General features: G+C 48.1%; 1 protein-coding gene across 5 annotated transcripts in view; it reads left to right on the forward strand.

Annotated features, from left to right (window-relative positions):
• The window catches only part of MICAL2 (microtubule associated monooxygenase, calponin and LIM domain containing 2), a 226,922-nt gene that overhangs the window by 38,442 nt on the left and 170,919 nt on the right, over positions 1–17,561 (forward strand). For all 5 annotated transcript variants that reach the window (XM_060103822.1, XM_060103819.1, XM_060103818.1 and 2 more), the window contains one exon: positions 12,268–12,608. In XM_060103822.1, the coding sequence (XP_059959805.1) occupies positions 12,345–12,608 (264 nt within the window). In that variant the 5' untranslated portion in view covers positions 12,268–12,344. The remainder of the gene's footprint in view (positions 1–12,267; positions 12,609–17,561) is intronic.

Genomic DNA, 17,561 nt, shown 5'->3' on the forward strand with positions numbered 1-17,561 from the left:
GTGACAGTTAGATGTCGCCACAGAGTTGGTGGTGGCCTTGGGCATGATGCCTAGGTGGGCTATGTGTGGGAGGGGGAATGAGATTGTGGTAGATTAGAGGGTGAGTGGAAGTGAGGAAGTGGACATTGCCAGGCTAGACTTTTTTTTTTTTTTTTTTGAGGAATTCAAAACACTTTTATTGCCTTAAAAAACGTAACATGGCACTGGTTCTGTGTATGTCTATTTTTCCGGTAACGTAGATGAGAATAAAGAGCACTTCTTGTCTCTCCACGCTGTCCATCCCACTTGTTATTAGTAACACAGGCTTACATTGTAGCCCACATTGTGCCTAATCACAACCAATCTTTATTTTTTTTAATTTTTTTTATTTTTTGCTTTATAACAAATTTAATCAGTTATGCATATACATATGTTCCCATATCCCCTCCCTTTTGCGTCTCTCTCCCATCCTCCCTATCCCACCCCTCCAGGCGGTCACAAAGCACCGAGCTGATCTCCCTGTGCTATGCGGCTGCTTCCCACTAGCTATCTACCTTACGTTTGGTAGTGTATATATGTCCATGCCGCTCTTTCACTTTGTCACAGCTTACCCTTCCCCCTCCCCATATCCTCAAGTCCATTCTCTAGTAGGTCTGTGTCTTTATTCCTGTCTTACCCCTATGTTCTTCATGACATTTTTTTTCTTAAATTCCATATATATGTGTCAGCATACAGTATTTGTCTTTCTCTTTCTGACTTACTTCACTCTGTATGACAGACTCCAGGTCCATCCACCTCATTACAAATAGGTCAATTTCGTTTCTTTTTATGGCTGAGTAATATTCCATTGTATATATGTGCCACATCTTCTTTATCCATTCATCCGATGATGGACACTTAGGTTGTTTCCATCTCCGGGCTATTGTAAATAGGGCTGCTACGAACATTTTGGTACATGTCTCTTTTTGAATTATGGTTTTCTCAGGGTATATGCCCATCACAACCAATCTTTATAAGCCACCAGGCCAGCCAGCCGGTAGATGGTGCCAGGTCAGATTTCAGTTTGGGATGATACCGGGGGTGTGGGTAGTAGACCAGGAAATCTAAAATACGAGGAGGAGAATGAATCTTAAAGAAATGTCAGAGAAAAAGCTCATTTGTCCTGTATTCTGTTGTCTTCTCTTGGGCTCAAAGTGACAAAAGGCAGGTTCAGGCTGTTATTTCTGTCGATGGTGCAAATATTGCCAGGCTAGACTTTTCTACTGGGAACCTAGACTGTGAAGGGAAGGAGGGAGAGTGCCATGTTTAAGAGCAAATGTAGATCTAACTGTGGTTGAATTTGTACACATTTTTGAGACTGATTTCACATTGTTAAATTCACACATCCAGAAAAGAACAAAAAACACTTCTGTTAGGCAATGAGTTCTTTTTTTTTTTTTTTTTTTTTTTTTTGGTTTGAAAAAATGTAGTTACTTGGCACAATTCTTCAAAACGGGAGAGCCTTTTGAGGACAGACTCCATGAGACACGGCTGGGCTGTGAGCTTCTGGGGCAGGGACTGCTCTGTGGTTGTCCTGGGTTCCTGGGTATGGTGTGTGTAGAGCGAGCAGGCGTTGCTGAGAAATCCTTTTCAAGTTCACTTTTCCATGACTTTTATGCCTCCTCCTCAGCATCCTTCTCTGTCCTCCAGACTAATTACTAGGGTTGCAGTCCCTGAGGCCTGAGCTCAGCCACCCAGACACAAAGGCTCACCTGGGGGGTGACTTTAAGGGTGTGCTGGGCAAAGACTCGGTGGAAAATATGCTTTAACTGTCCCATCTCAGCTTAAAGTAGATAAGGGGAGATGATCACCCTTACCATCTGTGTGAAAACGCCCCTATTTCTGCTGTGGTTTGGCTTGGGCTACCTCGGGTGGTAGGTGTTATCCCCACGGCAGTGGGCCGGAACGATGCTGGAAAAGCACATCCTGAGCCCGCCCCATGAGAGGCACCTTCATCTAATTTTCACAGGGACTCTGTGTTGTTTGTGACTTGCTCAAGGGAATGCTGGGGGACTCGGAAGTCCACATTCTTTCCGCCACACCACATAGGTTTCCAGGGACTCGGGACCTGAGGGCTCAGGGGGTTATTGAAACCAAGGAAACGACTAGCTTATCTGTCCCATTCTCTTGTCTTATTATAGGGTATATAATAAGGTATATTCACCATAGGGTATATATGTGTGGGGGGAGGTTCCTTAATGAGGGGTGGTCAGGCATATTTCTGGGGGTTAACCCCCAGTGACAAATCTGCCATTCCTACCATGCTATGGTTTACCTACTGGATTAATTGATATTTCCTGCCTAACAGATAAACCCTTGATTCTCAGTGTCTTCACATACTTCAGGTTTATTTCTCACATATGTGAAGTCCAAATGTTCCTGGTCATAGACGGCTTTCCTCCAAGTGGGCATCAGGGAGCCCAGCTCCTTCCTTCTCATGGCTTTGCCATCTTGCGCATGTGATTTCCGTGGCTGCTATGCTCTGGCAGAAGTGGAAAGAGCCTGGAGGATTGCCATGGGAGGTTCTCGTGGGTTGGTCCTAGAAGTTGCGTGCGTGCGTCACTTCTGCTCACATTCCATTACCTGGAACTGGTCACATGGGCTCACACAGCTGCAAGGAAGGGCCCAGGAGGAAGGAGCAATGTGTCTGGTGATCAGCTGGCCTGCCTCTGCCATACCCACCCAGGCTAGCTGACCCACCCCTCAGCTGACTTTTTATTGGTATATTCACCACAGTTATCCACTATTGCATCAAGATCTCATTATGCCAGATCCTGGCATTTTGGAGTTTGATGAAAGAAAGGGAGTATCATGAACCAAAGGGTCTAGAGCAGAGACCATGTCCCTGATGTGGTGTACGAGGCAGCATTGGATCCCTCCATCCACTTTGTGTGGGAGCTGTATGGGATGGTGGTTACAGATGTGGGCTCTGAACTCTGGCTCTAGGATGTCAAGTCACAAGTTCATTACTTCTGGCCATGTACCCTTGCCAAGTTGCGAACTTTTCTAATTCTTTGAAAAGTGGGGATACTATTATCATTAGATAACAGTATCTAATGATGCCTTGGTTTGTTACAATGATTAACTTCTTTAATACATAGAAAGCTTTTTACCTTGCTGCTCAAGACTTCATAGATGCTCGTTAAATGTCAAGGATTATTATGTTCCCAAGGTCTGAGCATTCATTCATTCATTTAGCACATACTGTATAGAGAGGGCCTTGTGCTAGGAACTGAGAATAGGGAAGTGAAAAATTAATTTCAGCACAGGACTTACTGTAACTGAGGTAAGTACAGATACTGTGGGAGAGATCCAACCCATTTTGGAAAGGGGTTGGCGACAGGGAGGTGGAGAGTGTCTAGAGGAGAAGAGCTTTGAAGGAAGACTAGGAGTTAGTGGGGTAAAAGGATTTGTTCACATCCATGGGCTGTGCTTAAGAACAGTAAGTATGGGGCTTCCCTGGTGGCGCAGTGGTTGAGAGTCCGCCTGCCGATGCAGGGGACAGGGGTTCGTGCCCCGGTCCGGGAAGATCCCACATGCCGCGGAGCGGCTGGGCCCGTGAGCCATGGCCGCCGAGCCTGCAAAAAAAGAACAGTTAAGTATGGTATATGATATGTCGGACCTACTGTTTTTCAAACGGGCAAGCTTCTTTGCCTCGCAGCAGGATTCTCCTAACGTAAACAGGATTCATAACCAGTGTCCCTGAAATTGATGTTAGTCAATGAAAAATATGCGAAGCTCTGATTTTGAGAGACAGAAGTCTTATCTAATTACACGGCCATTGTTTCTCCTCTGTTGGAGTCTGATGGCATGTCCAACAGATCTGGGCTGATCTGGACCTGCCCTTGGGGAGTTTTTAGGGAATCTGTACACTGCAGGGAAGAATGCTCCCTGCTTTCAAGGAACTGCAGTCTGCTGGCTGCACTGTCTAGGGACTGTCAGAACACAGGAGTGTTCTCCCCAGGCAAGGGATGGTAGGTGCTGAAAGCTAAGAGCAGGGAGCCCCTACCCAACCTTCCCTGTGATGTTGAAGCAGATTTTACAGGTGCTGAGTGAGGGAGGGGCGGCATTGGTGGTGGTGGCCTGGGGAAGCCAGAATAAGAGATAAAAATTGGAATTTGGCAGGGCTGAGCTTCCAAAGGCTTCCTGGAGTCAAATAAGATTTGGAAGGAAGACTGAGAGAAGCCCAGATGACTTACAAAAAAAACAAAAACAAAAACCAAGAAATTATGCCATTGAGCCAAATAAAAAAACAGCAGGATTCTTTCACTATTTTATTACATTTTAACTCAAAAGTATTTTAGATAATTTGCTTCATTGTTAATTAGGCCACAGATTCTGTACTCTGGCCTTGGACAGCTCCTACTGTAAGGTGGCGATGGTTTGTTTTTTTAATGCATTTTATTTTATTTTTTTTATTGTGGGAAAATATGCATGACAAAATTTACTATTATGACCGTTATTAAATGTTCGAATTCAGTGGCATTAAGCATATTCACATGGTTGTGCAACCATCACTACCATCTATCTCCAGAACTTTTTCATCATCCCACATTGAAAATCTGTACCCATTAAACAATAACTCCCATTTCCCTCTTCCCCCAGCCCCTGGTAACCACCCTTCTACTTTCTGTCTCTATGAATTTGCTTATTCTAGGTATCTCTCCCATTAGTTTTGAGATAGGGTGGCCTCCTGGAAATTGGAATTTGGAGTTCACAGTACTCCCAGGCAGCCAGTGGGTCATGAAGGTGATTTAGGGCATATGCAGAATAGGCTGCTGAGTTTTTAGTCGTGAGATGGGCTTGGTGTGTGTGCTGAGATGTATGTTATTTCGTCAGGTCCTGGCCTATAACCAGGTAGGCAGGTGTCCTTGTGGGGTTGACTGGCAAGGGGTCTGTGGGCATAGCTGAGATCATGTCAGAGGTATTATCTTCCCCCTTCCCCAGCATGGCTCTTGGGAAAGGGGCCGGCCTCACTGGACTTGAAAGTCTGTGGTCTAGCGAGCAGAGGTGTGGCAGAAATGTGGCCTTGGGGACCTCATCCCTCACGTGTTGGAATGTAAGCCTGTTCATTAGATTAGCAGTGTCAGGGCTTCTTACAGGATGGCCCTTTCTTTTCTGGAGAAGAATGGCATTGCTAGTGTGGCTGGAGCCGTACAGGCCTGAGGAAGAGAAGATACATGAGACCAAGATAGTCTAGTCAGGGAGAGAAGACTCCGGGACTTGGAATGCGTATAGAGGAAGGAGTTATAAAAGCTGTGTGTGCTTCCAGTAGAAAATCTGGAAATAAAGAAAAGTATAAAGCTAAACATAAATCATCTGATAATACCATCACACACACAACCACTGTTCACATTTGGCTTGTTTCCTTTCTCCTTTATTTATTTATTTATTTATTGATTGATTTTATTTATTTATTTTTTGCGGTATGTGGGCCTCTCACTGCCGTGGCCTCTCCCGTTGCGGAGCACAGGCTCCGGACGCGCAGGCTCAGCGGCCATGGCTCACGGGCCCAGCCGCTCCGCGGCACGCGGGATCCTCCCAGACCGGGGCACGAACCCGTGTCCCCTGCATCGGCAGGCAGACTCCCAACCACTGCGCCACCAGGGAAGCCCCCTTTCTCCTTTAGATATTACTCTAAGGAGTTGGAATCATATCGAGTACTTGAATTTGTATCCTGCTCTTTTCACCCTGATTTAGGGCATAAGCATTTTCCACAAGGATTAAATGTCTTTATAAGTATTATTTTAAAGGACTGCCTAATACTTTATTGTTTGGTTGCACCATAACTTATGAAGCCACAGCCCGTTGTTGACGTTTGCAGGCTCTCGGAGCCTGAAAGAACTTCAGGGACTACAGAACTTAACCCATTTAATTGACACGGCGGCTTCAGAAAAAGCAGGTCGTATTATTTCCGTCTCCATGGCTCCTATCAATCAGTGACGAAGAGCATGGATTTTGAAGTGAGATGGAACTGGGCTCATTTTACAGCATGTCCACTCGGTACCTTGGCATATGGAGGGGGTTGCTTGCCCCTCTGAATCTGCCTTCTCTTCAGTCAAATAAGGATGGTTGAATGAGATCATGGATGTAAAGGACCTGGGACAGGGTCTGGCACCCGTGAGCAGCTGAGCAGTGTGGTGTCGCTGTTCGGATGAGGCTCAGTCTCCTCATGCCCAGGCTGAGTTCTGCCCACCTCAAAGGCTTTGCTTCTCCTAGAAGGTTCTTAAAGACAGGCTTAGCAGTACAAGCAGAGATGTGGGACACTGGCCAGAAATCATTATGGAAAAATTTTTAAATTTGTACGTGTGTGTTTGTGTACACACATGCATACAGGCATGCATATATGCAATACACACACACATATACATACATTTGTACACATACTCATATCCATGCATACATGTATGTGAACACACGCACACACACGTAGCAGCCACACATGGCAAATTTATACTTGCATAAGGAAAGTGAGATGAGCAAGTTCTGGAATTACCCCCTACTCCCAAAATCCTTGCTTCTTACAGAGTAGAAACAGAGAGAGAGAGAGAGAGAGAGAGAGAAACACCCTACCCCATAGACTTCTTGTGAGGACTCCATAGGATAATGTGAAAGAGCCTGGCTGCCGTGGGCCCCTGGTGATGTTGGCCTCCTTCCTGGCACTGTGACTGGTCAGCATATGGGTCTCTGACTCATGGGTTTGGGGTGGGGGGGTCAATCTCAGGTCATCCTGGGATCTGTTACTGTGAGTGATTCCACTAGGAAATGGACTGAGGTGAGGAAGTGGGAATGTGTGAGGTCATTTCAAGCCAGAGCAGTGGAGTCAAGTCACTATTAAAGAAGAGTGAGGGGAGGGCTGGGGATGGAAGAACAAGACCACATAGCCTTGGCCTCTCAGAGGAGGAGCAGCACAGAAGGCCAGGGCCTGCAGTGCCCCTGGAGTCTCTTTCCTGAGCTCCCCACCCTGGGCCAGTGTAGACAGAGGGCAGCATCCAGGCCCTGCTGCAGGCTGGGCGCTTGGGTGGGTTTTCACAGTACGTCTCTTGGGTGCGTTTTCATTAGCCTTTCCAGTCGGGGCTCCAGATGGCATGTGTAAGTAGACTGCATGTGTGAGTTCAGCCTGCATGGAAGGGGCTTTGACTTCCTGTGGGTGATCTCAAGGGCTAAAACCAGGAGCAGGGAGGAGCTATTGGAGAGACAGCATTGACCTCCCTGGAGAGCAGCTAACAGGAAGCATCTCACCGAGGCTCTCTTCCAGCCAGAGGAGGCAAGGGTGGGGCAGGCTGCCCCAGGAAGTGGTGCGTGCTCCACTTGGGGAGTTGACCGAGGGAAGGCTGGGACCCCTGGCTGGAAGAAGATTCAAAGTGGCCCTTTCGGTCCCTTCCCAACGCTGGGAGTTGCCCCTTTAGGTTCAAGTTGGTGTCACATGCCCTGGTAGATGGAAAGCCAGGCCTCCCTGGGCCCGGCGAGAGGGTGATGTCTGCAGACATCACCTGTAACCCAGGTGTTCTGCCCATGCTGGGCTCTGCAGAGAGGCAGCGTGGGAGGCGTTTCCCACTGCCTTGGCCTTGGCTGCCTCCTGCCTCATCTCAGGTGTCAGATCCAGGTAGCCATGACCCAGGGTCTTCTGAGTGCGAGGCACAGAGCCAGGGGCTTTTAGTCTTTCCAACCACCTGTGGGTGCACAGGGATGAAGACCCCTATTTCACTGCCCTGGAAACTGGGCCCTGCCCCATGGCCCTTTGGGGAGGTTAACCTGGAAGATGGTAAGTTTGAATGGGGGGCTTGGCAGTGGAAATGAGGAGAGGGTTTGGTTTTTAGACTGCATTTACCTTGAAATATGTCTGTGAACCTTCAAGGTAGGGTTGAGGGCTGTGCTTACCTCATGCTGCTTTGAGGGAAGGTTCTGCCCAGTGTCCCTCCCAGCCCTCCTTAAGTTTTTATACAACTCCGTTTTATCCACTACCTGGTCACACTCTTTGATGCCATTTGGCAGGTGATGAGGCCCAGGAAAGGCAGAGGGTGGGACTCCCACATGTGAGTGCATTGGCAGCTCTGGGACCAAGGAGGTTCATCTCTCATTTTGAGAGCCACTAGGGCCTCTGCATAAACCTTGAACTTGTCTCCCAGTTGTCATGGGCTAAGAGCCCATTACCAGTGCTGGGATCGGAGGCCCTGGGTTCTAATTTGTTAACAGCCAGAGGCAGGGAAAGGGAATTGCTTTGTGACTCATAAAGTCACATAGGCAGAACCACAAATAAGGGACTCCAGTTGGCAAAGACCAGATTGCTTCAAGGCTATTCTTAGAAACTAAAGCATCACGTCTTGTTTCTTCCCAGAAAATGCAGAAAACTTTCATATTTCTGAGTAGTTGGTTTTATTTATATTTCATATAAAACTCCAAAAAGGCAACAGCTAGGTGGTGATTGACAAGGAAGTCTAACGAGAGCTATTACCCAGGATCCTCTGGTTTAACTAATCCTTGACCTTCTTCTTTTAGGGAAAGAGAGGGGTATCCAGCAAAATGCTGCACTCCGGTTTCTGGAAGCTGAGACTCAGACTCAGGGGAACCCTTCTAAATCAGCCTTTCTAGTTCACTCACAAAACTACCTTGTACCATGGATGTTTTCAGTTCATTACCCAAATTTCCTCATATGAGGTTCCCCACTTTTCATATGAGGAACTTAAAACTCGGAAGTGGAGTTGTCCAAGGCTACACAGTTAGGAAGTGGATTTGAAACCAGATCTTCTGTATAGAAAGCCCATGGCCTCTAACTGTAAAGTATATATAATTGCTTGACCTGGGAAGCTAGTACCAGTGGTCATAATTATGTTCCTTCTTCTCTTCCTTTTGGTCTGATGACGTTTGAGCCATCTGACAAATAGTCTTGAGTGCCGGTCATCATGTAGTCACTAGGTGCTAAATACATTACCCACATGATTGAATTTATTCCTTACCCCCCTGTGACTTGAGTATTGGTATCCCCACTGATCAGATGAGAAGACAGGCTGAGATAGACTAGATAACATGCTGAGGGTCACCCGGCTAGCGAGTGTGTGAGACCAGACTCACACCCAGGTTTGCCAGACTCCGAATATCTGGACGCTTTTCTGTGAGGAGACCTACTCCGCATGGGTGTCAGAGTTATTTCTCAGGTCTCTGACTTCAATTGGAAAGCGGTTTTAAAGGTTGAGACTAAACCCTTTAGATGGCAGGGAGGCAGGGCCGAGCCTGGCACGGGCTGTGCGGGCACAGTCCCAGGCAGGGCTTATCTTCTTCTGTCCAGCCGTCTCCCTCCACCTTCCCGTATCTCACTCTAGATAAGAGCTAGTTCCTGGAGCTCTCACACCCACCCAGGGCCCTCAGCACCACTTTGTCTCTTTCCCTTGGGGCCCTAAAATTAAGTTGTTCATTTTTCTTTTGTGGGAGGAGGGGAGGCGGCGGGGGGGTTGGGAGGAGTCAGGTTCTTCCAGTTTATAAATTATTCTCTGGGAGTCGGGTCTGGCTTGATAACTCAAAACAGTTCACCATTTTAGACAAGGTGGAGTTGGCGACTTGGAGAATTGATTTACAAAACTCTTTTTTCAAGCTAGTGCCTCCCCAGCTTCAAATCTGCCCCAGGTGATGGCTTCAGCATACATCACATCACGCTGGTGCTCCTGGGGCCAGGCTCTGCCATCACTCAGGAATCTCTCACTCCACAGCAACTCTGCAAGCTCTCATACAAAAGAAGCAGCTGAGGCTCAGAGCTTACATGGCTTGTGTGAAGCCAGGTGGGCAGCGAGGGGCCAAGCTGAGCTTTGGACCCTGGTTTCAAGAGGCCCAAAGCCAGCCTGTGGTTTTTCTCTGCACCACCTGCCCATCGTCAGAAAGGACTGGAGGATTCCAGTGGAACTCAAGTAGCTTTGCAGTTGTCAGTCAGCTACTGCAGCCCTTGTTCAATCCCGACATAGAAGTGGTTCCAAAGATAGATAAAGACAGAGGACGTTAATATGCTCTGAAAAGCGAGCGAGTCTTGTTCTCTGTTTATGCTCTCTGGGTGGTGAGTCTTGCACATGGGGAAAGCTGAGACTTTCCCCATGTGCAAGAGGCAAAGTTGATGTGAGTGATGCCAACATGAGCACTGCAGACATTACAGGAGCCGACTGATCATGCTGCAGGGAATCCATGTCTTTTGGTGCCAGCTTTCCAAGTTGGTTGAATTTGTTGAGTTGAGGGGACTAGAGGACGGAGTCCCATCTGCAGAGTGGAGCTTGGCTGGGCCTGGAGCAGGGAACGTACTGTTCTCCCTTCGGCCGAGCCTGGTGCCAGGCCCATTGGAAGCTCCTGGGGGAAGAGAGATGGGAGGGAAGGGTCCTACGCTGTAGCCCGTGCCGCTGCACCCATCAGTATTCGGCTGCCTGGAGAGCTTGGCGGCCCCCAGCAGGCGGCCCCTCACAGGTGGTGTCCAGCCAGGCCACGTAACATGCATTTGTGTGCTTTTCTTTCCCCTGCTCTCCCAGCTTCTTTTCTCATTGTGCTGGGCAGCCCCTCAGCTGCCTCCTTCTCCAGTCCACCCCGGCCATCTTCCCAAAGACTCGTCTCACCCCGCTGCTCTGTCTCCTGAGCCCCACAGCCCTCTGGAGAAGCCAGGCCCCCTCTACGGCCTGCCCCAGACACCCCACCACACCTGGTCACCAGTCTTGAACTCCCGACACCTTGAACTTGCTGTCATTCTGCAGCTGTGCTGGCTCTTTCCAGACTCATGCCTTCATATGGTCCATTCCCTGGTCTTCAAGTGAAAACCACCTTGTTCCTAAAATTGTATTGTTTTGGCATTTCCCTCTTGTGGCTCCTCTGGACTCTTCCAGGCTCTCTTTAACACCTTCTTTGGGCTTCCATATGCTGTGTTCATTTTTTACAAGCGCTGGCCTGGTTGTCTTGTAATCAACTATTTACGGGCCTGCCTTCCTCACTAGGCTCCGTCTCTGTATCCCCAGCATCTATGGTGATGCGTGGCCCTTGCTAAGGCACCAGTAGTTATTGCTGAATGAATGAGTAAAAGATTAAGGAAGAAGATCAACACCATTCTCTGCTTTCAGTTTTATAAAGCCAGCCCACAATCCAAATGCACCCACAATGGCATTTCGGTCTGGAGAGTGGGAAGCTGCCCAGCCCGAGGGCTTTGTCTCTGTTTGCTAACCTCCCCCTGCCAGGCCTCTGTCTGGGGGAGCTTGGTATGCGTTTACAGACCCCCTCAAGCCCTCCTGACAGCTGGGCCAGCCCCAGCTCCTTCACACTTATCTTCTTGCACTAGCTTTGGATTCTGGAAAAGTAGCTAGTGCTTTGGAAAATCAGCTCTAATTTATTTTTGTTCCTTTGAAACTTAAATGACTTTCCTAAGAAAATGCCTGAGGTTAGAGTGGTGCAGAGAAGAAAGGCCGATGGCCAAAACCCAGGCAAGCTATTTTTGTGACGTGAATGAACCTCCATCGCGTTTTTCCTTCCTTCAGCCTAAGCACTTGTTCCAAATAGCTCCCAGCTTGGGCTTACAAAGCACAGGCTCCTTTTGTGCATCAGGAGGAGACCCACGTGTCTCTCTCTCTCTCTCTTTCTGTATGTCTGACTGAGGTGGATACTGGGCTTCTAGCAGATACTAGGAATGGAGAGAAATTTTGAGAAGTTGCCGTTTGCTGTCTGTAGAAGGGAAAGACCCGCCTTCTGGTAACTAACGAAGGAAGACTTAAAAGTGTGGTGTCTAAGGATAGGTGGGATGGTGGTCATGAAATCTAGGGAGGCATGTGCTTTGGTTTTTGGGGGCTGTGCACTCATGTCATGTGATTAGGTGACGTTAACATTAGTCAACCAATTTATGGCACCAAGAATGGTAGGTTTCCAACAGTGCTAAATCTAGGGTGCCTTTCTGGGTTTTGTTTGTTTTCCTTTTGCTAGTTACTACTTCCAGAACCACTGCTCATAGCAAGAATGACCAGGTAGTATTGACATCAGCCAGGATATATCTTTGGCAATGTGTAGTTCTTTTCAGCCAGCCAGGGGAGTGGAGTGCTGGGGAGAGAGATTTCCTGCAAGGCAGCATTGCCAGGTTAGAAGGTATGATTATACCTCTCCTATGGATTATGTGTGTTTAGTATTAAGTGTTATGTTTAGTATGTTAGTGTCTTAAAGGAATCATATTTTTACCTCTCCGCACCTTCGCCCCACTCTACCCTCATCCACGAAGCTCACCTCTGCCTCTGCCTACCTTTGCAGGTGTGACGCTTCTCCAGGTACTTCATGGTGTTCTCCTCCATCCTCTCCACACCACTGCTCTACGTGGCTCCTGAAACATGGGGGAAAACGAGGACGAGAAGCAGGCCCAGGCCGGGCAGGTTTTCGAGAACTTTGTCCAGGCTTCCACGTGCAAAGGCACCCTCCAGGCCTTCAACATCCTCACACGGCACCTGGACCTAGACCCTCTGGACCACAGAAACTTTTATTCCAAGCTCAAGTCCAAGGTGACCACCTGGAAGGCCAAGGCCCTGTGGTACAAACTGGACAAGCGTGGGTCCCACAAAGAGTATAAGCGAGGGAAGTCTTGTATGAACACCAAGGTAAGGGAGACTCCAGCACGGACGCTTCTTACCCTGTGGGCCATGTGGGTTGGCTTGTTGGGAGGTTAGGAAACTGTTGCCATTTTGCCAGTGTAAGGTTCTTAGTGGGTGTGGATGTGTTTTATTGTTTGGCTCAGCTGAAGGTTGCCTTTGTCTGTATGTGAACAGCTTATCCTGGTTGGGGGCTTCTATCTTATCGTGGTGGCCTCAGCAGCTCTTCTTGTGTCCTTCCCAAGGCGGAGAAAATGAAGGCGTGCTTGATGTTACCCTGTTTCTACCGTCACTACTACCACTACTTCTTCTAGTAGCTGCTGTTTACCAGGTGGCTTCTTTGGGCCAGGCGCATTCTGTATGTGGTCTTGTTGAACAGCACAGTAGTCCTTTGGATCGTTTAAGAGATATGAAATCTGAGAAGTCAGTTACCTTGCCCAAAGTTATGTAATAAGAAGGCAACCTTGATCTCTCTGATTCTAGGGCTTAGGACCTAAATTCCCTAGAGAGGCATAATTAGAGTTGTGGCGCCCTGGGAGCAAACATTTTAGAAAGATCCCTGACTTTAGTTGGCTAAGAAATAGGTCTTTGGTCTCTACTGTCTTTTCCTCCCTCTCTCTCTTCCTCTTCACATCTCCGCATTCTCCACCTCCCCATCCCCCTCCTCTGCTCAGGATCCCACTCACAGCTAACCCTCCCCAAGCTGGTCACTTTCCCCATTGAGTGGCCGTAGGCGACATCGGTGAACGTGGGGCTGCCCAGCGCATCACATCTCTGATAGCTCTGCATCACCCATCCCCAAATGGGCAGCCAGAAGTCAAGACTTCCCTGGGGACTGTCAGCCCTGGGCACTGTTCCAGGCTGTATGTTTAGGTTAAAAGCGAGCGAGCTGTATTTAGACCTCACAGGAGGTAGCTCAGCCAGAGCCCTTGGAATTCTAGTCAGTGCCAATCCTAGACAAGAGGATTGAACTCGCCATAGAGATCAGGACTGTTGTGTTTTTGTTTTGGTGATGTGGAGCCGTTGAGTCCACCGTGGGATACGCTGCTTTCCCTTGCCCCGGGGGAGACAGCTGCCAGGCTCCTCTGAGCCTGGGACGCACAGACCGTTTGGAGCACAGGCAGACATTCCATCAGGCTGAAGCAGCCCAATCGCCTCAGCCCAGAGCATATTAGCCATCCAGGAAGGGCCTGCCCATAACCTGCCAAGCTTCGGCCTTACGCAGAGGAGAGGGAAGCGTTAAAGAAAAAAGGGGGGTGGGAGGTGGGGCCAGTATCCTAAGTGCCACCTCTGCCCAGTACCTCCTTTCCTAGTTGTTGTAACTTCATGGTTCATGGTTCACTGGGCAGCTCCTCAGAGTTCCAGGAGAGGGAAGCTTTTAACTTTCAAAGCTTCACCCTTTTCAGTAATTGTATATGGTGGTTTTCTTTTAAAATGACCCATAGAAGTCAGGCGGCTGGGGTGCAATATATTTTCTCAAGGAAGATTTTCAGAGCTCTTATTGTATCAGTGAATGCATTGCCCCATACACCCAACAGTTTCTAGCTGCTGAGGGACTCTCTTGGTGATCTGAAGACAGACCTTCAGAGGGAGTCGGCCAGCAGAGGGATGGAATGGAGGGTTGACCACCATGAAGATGTCCTTTCAAAAATCACTAACCGGTTGCCTGGTCTGTCTAGCCAGCCCCTATTTTATAAGCTTTGATGGCTTGAAGTAGAAGAGTCCTTACATCCTGTGGTTGGCAGGTCATCACTGATGCCTAAGATATAAAGGAAAAGGACTGTCTTTAGTTAGTGATGCTGGGTAAGAGTGGTTCTTGCCCAGGAATTTATACACCTTTCTCAGGAGGAGGAACAAAGACATTTGAAATGTGGTAACCCATCCCATAAAAACTACTTGGATCCTCAAGTGTAGAAGATACATTTGAAAATGCACTCTACGGCTGGTTGTGACTGTGTTAGGCTACTTTATCCTCATGTTTCAGAAACTCATACTAACCTAAACAAAACAGGGAAATGAGGGAAGTGATTAACTCGTATAAACAGGAAGGTCCAGACACTCAGTCTTTCCCATCCTCTCCTTCCATCTCTCTTAGATGTTTTGCTCCGTTTTGGCTTCATTCTTCCCTCCTGCAAACAGATTTTCTTCATGGTGCTAGCCTCTCGTTCATATCTTCGTAGCTCTGTGACCCAAAAGACCAGAATCTTTCTCTTCCTGCTCGGTATGGAAAAAAATCTCAGGGAAGGATTTCAACTGGCTCACCTCTGGGCCATTTATTGTGGCCAAAGCCAGAGGAGCTGACCACTGTCTTTGGCAGCCCTTTTAAACATCACATGATTGACATGAGGGAGGAACAGGTCCCCAGGGATGTGGAGGTGGGAGATAGACAAACAGCAGGTGTCCTCTACCTGATGGGTGACTGCTTGTTTGCTTTCTGGTTATGGAACAGGCCTCGCCATGTTGGAGTCACGTGGTTGGGTAGTGCTCACTCTGAGAGCCTGGCGTTCCTGGTTGTGAGTCAAGCAAAACAGACCATGGTCCTCCCTCTTTTCCGACATGAACAGACGCTGTCCTGCTCACGCACCTCGCTTAGGTTTATCCTTTGGTGTACTAGTTTACGTCATCAAGCATTAGCCAAACAAGAAGTGCTGGGCGTTACTGTGCACGTGGTTCATCATTAACGCTAAGCCGTGTAACACAGGCGTGTCAGATACCAGGCCTATAGCCAAGCTTCTGCTTACCCACAGGTAGAATGGGAGTGAATGAAATGCAGCCAGAACTCCCACCTTTGCACCGATGTGGATGCATCTCGGCACCATCTGGAGTGGACGTGGGCCTCAGCTATTCACAAACATTAATCCGCCCCTTCCAGGCGCTATGAGCCGTGTCTGCTCCCTCATGCCAGCAGGACTGTGTGTGTGTGTGTGTGTGTGTATGTGTGTGTGTGTGTGTGTGTGTTAGTGGTGATGGCAGGGGGAGATTGGTGACCAGGATCTATTTGGAGAAGATGACCTCTGGTACAGGTGCCAGGGGACAGGGAGGAGGACCTATAGGTCCCTAGAGCAGTGGTCTAGGTATAATCTAACTTGAGATCAGTGTTCATTATTGATTATTATTTATGAGGGTTTTGCCAGGCACTTAATAATTCTTTCCCTGGGTGTGATCTGTTTGGATAAGGAAGCAGTGAACCAACGAGCAAGCCAAAGAAACTCTTTCAGGACTGATATTGGCTCTGAATTAAGGTAGTACCCGGATCAAATGCCACATCCAATTGTGTCATGTTCCTGGGGAAAACAGCCTTGAAGAAAATGCAATACATAATTTGGCCTGGGAATTACCATCGTCACAAAGTCATGGAGCCTGCTCATTTATTTTATATGTACCTTTAATGCTAGGAGGAACTTGAAACAATGTTGTGTACAATCTCTGCATTTGACAGATGACAACCAGGGGGCCCAGGAACCTGAAGCTATTTGGTTGAAGCTAGCGGGAAGCATTGCCAAGATTCGGATTCTGTTTATTGGTTTCCTCATACAGTGTTTCGTTCATTCATTCATTAGGTATTTCCAATACCCTAATACCTTAGTAGGTATTTGACAGAGGAAATGGTTTGAAAGATTAATAAGAAGTGTTTCTCACTTGAGCTTTCTATAGAGAGGACAGAAGTGTCATCATTTCTGTATTTATTCACTTAATCATTTATGAGGTGAATAATTATTGAGCAGCTACTATGTGACAGGCACTTGTCTAGGCACAAGATAGCCACTTAATAGCTCTGCGGCCTTGGGCAAGTTACCGAAATCCCTGATCCTCAGAAGACATCTCTGTAAAATGAGGATAATAATGGTACTTCCTTCATGGAGTTACTGTGAGGATTAAATAAGGTAATCTTTGTCAAGTGTTCAGAATGCTGCCTAGTACATAATAAGCGATCAGTACATGTTTAGCCATTATTATCATTAATATCCTAAGTGCTATGAGAGAGTTGTATACACTGTTCTGCAGGAGTACAGAAGAGCGACTGGGGTAGTCTGGGAATGCTTCCTGCAAGAGGAGGTGTGATTTGGGGCTTGACAGACGAGTAGGAGTTTGCCTTGCTTTACTGAAGGAACAGCTAGAGGGAACATAAGGCAGAGAAACATATTCTGGTAAGAGTACATTACTCATGGAATGGGAATGAAGGTACCTGTGGAGAGAGGGAAGCGGGGAGAGCATGAGAGCCAGAGAGAACAGAATGGATGGATGGCAGGAGACCAGAAAGGCCTCCTGGGGCCAGACTGTGAAGAGAGGGTCCCTCGGTCAAACAGAGGACCTGGAGGGTCATTGAGGATGAGCCCCCGATTCTCAATCCAGGGTTCTTTCTCCCACCCTCCAGGGGGTGGCTCAGTAATCACAGGTAACCAGTTCAGACCAGAAGGCATTTGTACATCATTGCCATAAAAACCTGCTTGCAGGAAATGACTCATGGGCTCCTGTCACCAGCAGCTTTGGGACCAGCCTATATAATGAAAACTCTTGCGTTATCCTGTGAGAAGGAAATGTCTGTGTATTGTGAACATCCAGCAGGGTCACACCACACCTTTTGTACTTGAACGTGACCTTTGCCTGTCTTTCTGTCTGCACTGGCTCCCCAGTGCTGGGTAACCCAGGCCCCAGTAATGCTTGCAGCCCAACTCATTATGTGGTTCCTGAGCTTCATGAGCAGAGCACAGCAGGAGCAAGGAGGGAGGGAGGGAGGGAGGGAGGGGTGAAGCTGGGAGGGAAGGCCGCTATCTCCCAGCCTAGATAAACCTATCTGACATTCCCTACCTCTGAAGTCACCCACCAGGGCCCCCAAAGCCAGGCTGTGCTACACTGGCTGGGAAATGTCTAGCACCGCTTTGCCTAATACGGACAGTTGCAGGCATAACCGACAGAGTAGAGGATGGTCCCTGTGGTGTGACCTTCTGTACTAGTTGAACA

This window comes from Mesoplodon densirostris, chromosome 7, assembly GCF_025265405.1.
Source record: "Mesoplodon densirostris isolate mMesDen1 chromosome 7, mMesDen1 primary haplotype, whole genome shotgun sequence".
NCBI lineage: Eukaryota > Metazoa > Chordata > Mammalia > Artiodactyla > Ziphiidae > Mesoplodon > Mesoplodon densirostris.